Raw genomic sequence first — 5036 nt, 5'->3', positions numbered from 1 at the left:
GAGTGTCAATGGTCCATTTGAGAGATAGGTGGCGGTAATGCACTTATGCACTTAAGAAGAAGACGCGAACGCGCTCAGGACAGTTCAGACATTGTGGTGAATCAGAGGTAAAAAACGATATAAATACTGTTCAGTTTCTTGCACAGACCGATCGTTTCGTGTCTTTACACATCAATGTATCATCCAGAGCCGCAGGGTTTAATTTGGTTTTGTTTGTGTATGTTATTTTTACTCTCAAAGCCGTGATTCCCATTCACTTCCATTATAAGACTGACAGACAGCAACGGTTTGAGTTAAAAATCTTCGTTTGTGTTCTACTGAAGAAACAAAGTCACCTACATTGGGGTAAGCAGATAAACATACATTTTTCATTTTTGGGTGAACTATCCCTTTAAGGGATAGTTTGCAGATGTGTTTTTGCAGATAGTTTTGCACACCTTTGCAGATGTGAGGGACTTTAACCTTGAAATAACTACATCAATTCATATAATATTAACCGCCCACACACTAATTGCTTACTTGCCGATGGTGACACCTGCATACTCCCTTCATTATTCACATGCAATCAACAACTGATGTGTTGTTAAATGCCAAAAAATGAAGAGGAGAATTAGACATAAGTGTTTAAGATTTAATCAGGTGTGGACTGGGTTTAGATACGGTTTAATAAGCGTCCCAAATCAGGTACCAAACATCTATTCTCATAAGTGTTTTTGAGGCTTGCAAGCATGTAACAACATAAGATTCATCCCAGAACTAGTTGACAGTATAACTGTGTAAAAAGTATGGTCCATGACTTTCAAAAGGTCTGAAAAATAAAAGAAGTCTCACCGTATATGACGTCTTGTCTCTTGATGACGTCTTTGCGCTGAGACTGTAGATAAGAAGAGTCCACAGCCAGACTCCAGGAATCTGCCTCAAAATCCTTCCCATCCTTCTCCAGCTCCTCCAACATTGATGCATAATACATTTCTCCTGCAGAAATGTGCAGCGAACTATACATATGCCTTCCCATTTTCATTCTGTTTTGTGAATGCCTTGACTTTTACCTTCATCATTAAGGGATTCCATGGACATGGCTCTGTTCCTGAAGTTCAGAGAGTCTGTGGAGTGAGACAGAATCCGCCTCAGTCCGACAGGAGAATCATCATTCAGACTTCTGTTAGAAAATCAAAAACACGCAAGCATTAGTGAATGAGGACTTTGTAGAGAGCTGTAAAAACATTACTCTTAAGTAGCAGTGTACATTTTTGTAAAAAAAAAAAAATTCTGAAAAATATTTCAGAAAACTAGTGGCCAACCACCAAAGTTATTATAGCACCTATGGCAGATCATGGAAAGAGAGTCTTCAAATTCTTTGTGGTAAATTTGAGGAAATATGCCCACACGTTAGCATATGTATCTAAATGGAATTATTTATTCAAAACACTTCTAAAGTTTGTTTGATGTCTTCAGCTTGTCTATATTTTCCACTTACTGCTGCATTCAATCTTAATATTATATTCTTAATTTATACCACAGAGCTGAATTATACCAGCAGAAAACAGCACACACACAGAAAAATAACTACACACAAAATGTTGTTATTACTGCTGCTGTGTGACTTTATCAATAAAATTACATCACAATTGAAAAGCTAAAAGACATTTTGGAGTAGCAAGGTGGTAACAATGCCATTTTTGAAGCAGTTAAACATACATATTTGACGCTGCTGCTGAACACTGTTGAGAGCCACACAGACTCATGAATTCAACAGCCTTTCATCTGTTCTTCCTTACCTATATGCATTACTTTTAATTACATTTCCTGTACTTGATTTGACATGATACTTAATTCAAACACCCTAATAGAGAAGTCTTAATACAACACACACAAAAAATTGACATAATTAACACACTCTGTTCGTGTCTGTGATCAGTGATCAGATTCATACCCAGCAATGTTATTGGTGGAGACGCTCTTGTTGAGGGACAGCGTGGAGCGTCCTTTGCGGGAACCGAGGAAAGACTGTCTCAGCGTCTCTGATGGGTAAATGGCTGAACTCGGCCTCTCCTTCAATATTGGATCTGCCAAAGGAAAACACATTACTGAATAAAATATTTTCTTTAATGAGAAGATACTGTTTAACCAGCACTGCAACATACTGCAATAAAATTCCACATCAAATGCCACTACAGTCTGTACTGCAACTGGTCACTAACAAGATATTGGTTTAAAGAAGTTGTATTATTATTATTATGAATTAGTGACAGGAATTGGCCATGAGAAAGAAAAATATATCTATAAATATTAGATAAAAGATGTGAGAAATGACAGAGAGAAACTCACTTTTGCTGCGGAGGGCCACATTATGTAAAGTTGCGGTGTTCCTGACCAGAGCCAGCCTCTGTTGCTACAATTCATTAATATGTTATATGATTTCATATGAATTAATGCAATTAAATAATCACACAGATTCAACAATTTGAGAAACTAGGCAATGTAATATAATAAGCAAAATATCCTAAACTTTTCCCCCATAGACTATAAAAACTCATTTGTTGACTCCAAAAATTGTGCTAACTCACTACCTTAATTCACATAAGACTTACTAAACTAAATCAAGTTAAATAGAAGTCCTACTTACAAAAAAAAACTCTATACTTACTTGCCTTATTTATATGGAGCACTCTTTATTCTCAGCAGCAAGCACCTACAACGGGTTCTCAACTCTGGCCCTCAAAGTCCACTTTCCTGCAGAGTTTAGCTCCAACCCTAATAATACACACCTGAACAAGCTAATCAAGGTCTTCAGGATCACTAGAAAGTTACAGGCAGATGGTGCTAAAAAGGTTGGTGCTAAACTCTGCAAGAAAGTGGACCTTGAGGGCTAGAGTTGAGAACCCCTGACCTACAGTATGACAGAAATCTCTCAGATTTCATTATATCAAATCTGAATATCTTCATCTGTGTTTTAAAGACTAACCAAAGTCATATGTTATTTTAATTTTTGGGTGAACTAACCCTTTAACTAGGGTTTTTAGGTGTCAGTATGCTATGAAAATCTGCTCCGTTAGTTATATTAGTTATTACAAACAATTAGTTGACATTTATCAGTCTGTATTATTGGATACATAAGAACATAAGAACACTAGCTTCCTGCATATCTGATCACAATGTCGCCTTTTAGACAAAAAAAAATCATAACTTTTCATCCAATGTGAAACTGTAATTTTTGATATTTTTATATGCCAAACAGACAAATATTTGGCCACCAGCTGAGTGTTATATTCATTAGTTAATTATCCCCCCTTTATTGACTCTTCTTACCTTCTGTTTCATTTTGGCGCAGTTGGCCAGTGTGTCACGGCAGCGGTTGTGAATGGTCACATTGCAAGCTGTGAAGATAAAGAAACAACATCACTGATTATTACTATTTGCTGAGTGTGGTTAAAGATTTCCAACTGATTTCCAACACAGCTGAGCTAGTTTCTTGTCTCTTGTATCACTCCCTGCTATCTTTCCAACATAATAAAATAATTTACACTCAAATCAATATTTCATGTGCATTTATATATTTGGAAAGCAGCCGTGTAATAAGAGGGACAATCTTGCACTCAGGGTCCTGATCACCCAGTAGGTTATTTCTTGCATAGCAAAGTTTTCATGGAATAGTTGATTGGTGTTTCAAAAGCCACCTCTTTTCCATTTACCTTTGTTTTATTAACTATCTGAAAATAAAAATATTAAATAAATGAAATTAGTTCATTCAAATGCCACTCAGATGTGCATGGGTGAAACAAAGGCCATTTAAATAAATTTAATAAGGTTAAATTCTGATCTCACAATCATAGAGACTTGATCAGAAAATCTTATTTCAACACAAATGTCAGAGAGTTTAATTTTGGGGCATGCGGCACAGAGAAGGTGTTATCTCTTCTGTGATGTGTGTATATGTATTGGGTGTCAGTGGGAGTCAGTGCCATCTCGTCCGTGAACAGACGTATCTTTGTTCTGGTCAACAGCAGCTCCAGGCGACATCTCTGAGCTCTATCTGATTCACTGGACAAGCAAATGCATATAATCACATTCACACACACATACTTGACTTTTCTAACCCCTAACCCAACCCTAAAGAGAAAATCCTCCACAGCAATGTTCGCTTTAGGCTATGCACGTGCACGGCCGCACACAGAAATAATATGCCGCACAAAGGACAGATGCAAAAATGAGTTGAAAAAGCCATTTGATTGAATTCTAGTAAATGCAAAATAATTGCAATGCTCGGGCAAACCGCTATAGAGTTGGTGTCGCTATAGAACCAGTGAATGCGGTTTACAGGTTTCATAGAAAGAGAATGATGAGCGCCTAATCAGCCCATGTAAAAATTGAATACTTTAATGGTTGCGGACGAAATAGCTCCACACGAGAACCAATGCAAAGGTAATGACATGAGAAATAAAATGTCATCATGTTTTAAAGAAGAGTGGCTTGATTAAGTGGTGGAAATCCATGGACACTCCGACTAAAATTCCAAGATGGCAGCCAAGGCAGTTTATTGTTTGAGTGTCAGTGTATGAGGTCTGAGTTTTTATGTAAGATTTTTTTTTAATCTCTTTTAAGTCTGAATGAGTGGTTCTCTCAAGAAAAACATCACTTCTTTCAATCTGGGAACTTTGTATGCTATACTTTTATTAGATGTCATTGGATTGCCACAGAACTCTGGCTTTGTTAGCTCTGTAACTTTGTCAATTACTAGAGCTAAACAGTTTGAGGTTTAGACCATCAAAGTGAGTGTTTCAAAAAGCTCTACTATCACTGGGGTTGGCTGTTATAGACCCCCGACTGTGCCAAAAAGGAGGCTCTCAAAGCTTTTTCAGATATTTTACATTAGTTAAATGACTCCACGTTCATCCTTATGGATGATTTAAATTGGGACTGGCTCACAGGGACCTCAGATTAGAGGTCTGCTACCGCGGGACCCGACCGGTGTTGTGCCGAATTCTGCACCCCTGCCAGATTATGCACCCCCTCGTTGAAGTCGCTACCTGATTGCC

At 37.6% G+C, this 5036-nt stretch overlaps 1 protein-coding gene across 2 annotated transcripts in view; it reads right to left on the bottom strand.

Moving 5' to 3' along the window:
* The window catches only part of arhgef2b (rho/rac guanine nucleotide exchange factor (GEF) 2b), a 47691-nt gene that overhangs the window by 10383 nt on the left and 32272 nt on the right, over positions 1–5036 (bottom strand). The window contains exons 3-7 of one of the 2 annotated variants that reach the window (XM_016497994.1): positions 3310–3377; positions 2329–2392; positions 1934–2066; positions 1050–1159; positions 832–975 (exon numbers count right to left, since the gene is read on the bottom strand). In XM_016497994.1, coding sequence (XP_016353480.1) covers positions 832–975; positions 1050–1159; positions 1934–2066; positions 2329–2392; positions 3310–3377 — 519 coding nt within the window. The remainder of the gene's footprint in view (positions 1–831; positions 976–1049; positions 1160–1933; positions 2067–2328; positions 2393–3309; positions 3378–5036) is intronic. The other variant, XM_016497996.1, reaches the window with a different exon arrangement.

Source organism: Sinocyclocheilus anshuiensis, unplaced genomic scaffold (assembly GCF_001515605.1).
Source record: "Sinocyclocheilus anshuiensis isolate Anshui unplaced genomic scaffold, SAMN03320099.WGS_v1.1 scaffold979, whole genome shotgun sequence".
NCBI classification, from domain to species: Eukaryota; Metazoa; Chordata; class Actinopteri; order Cypriniformes; family Cyprinidae; genus Sinocyclocheilus; species Sinocyclocheilus anshuiensis.
This window is presented reverse-complemented; position numbering and strand designations above follow the sequence as displayed.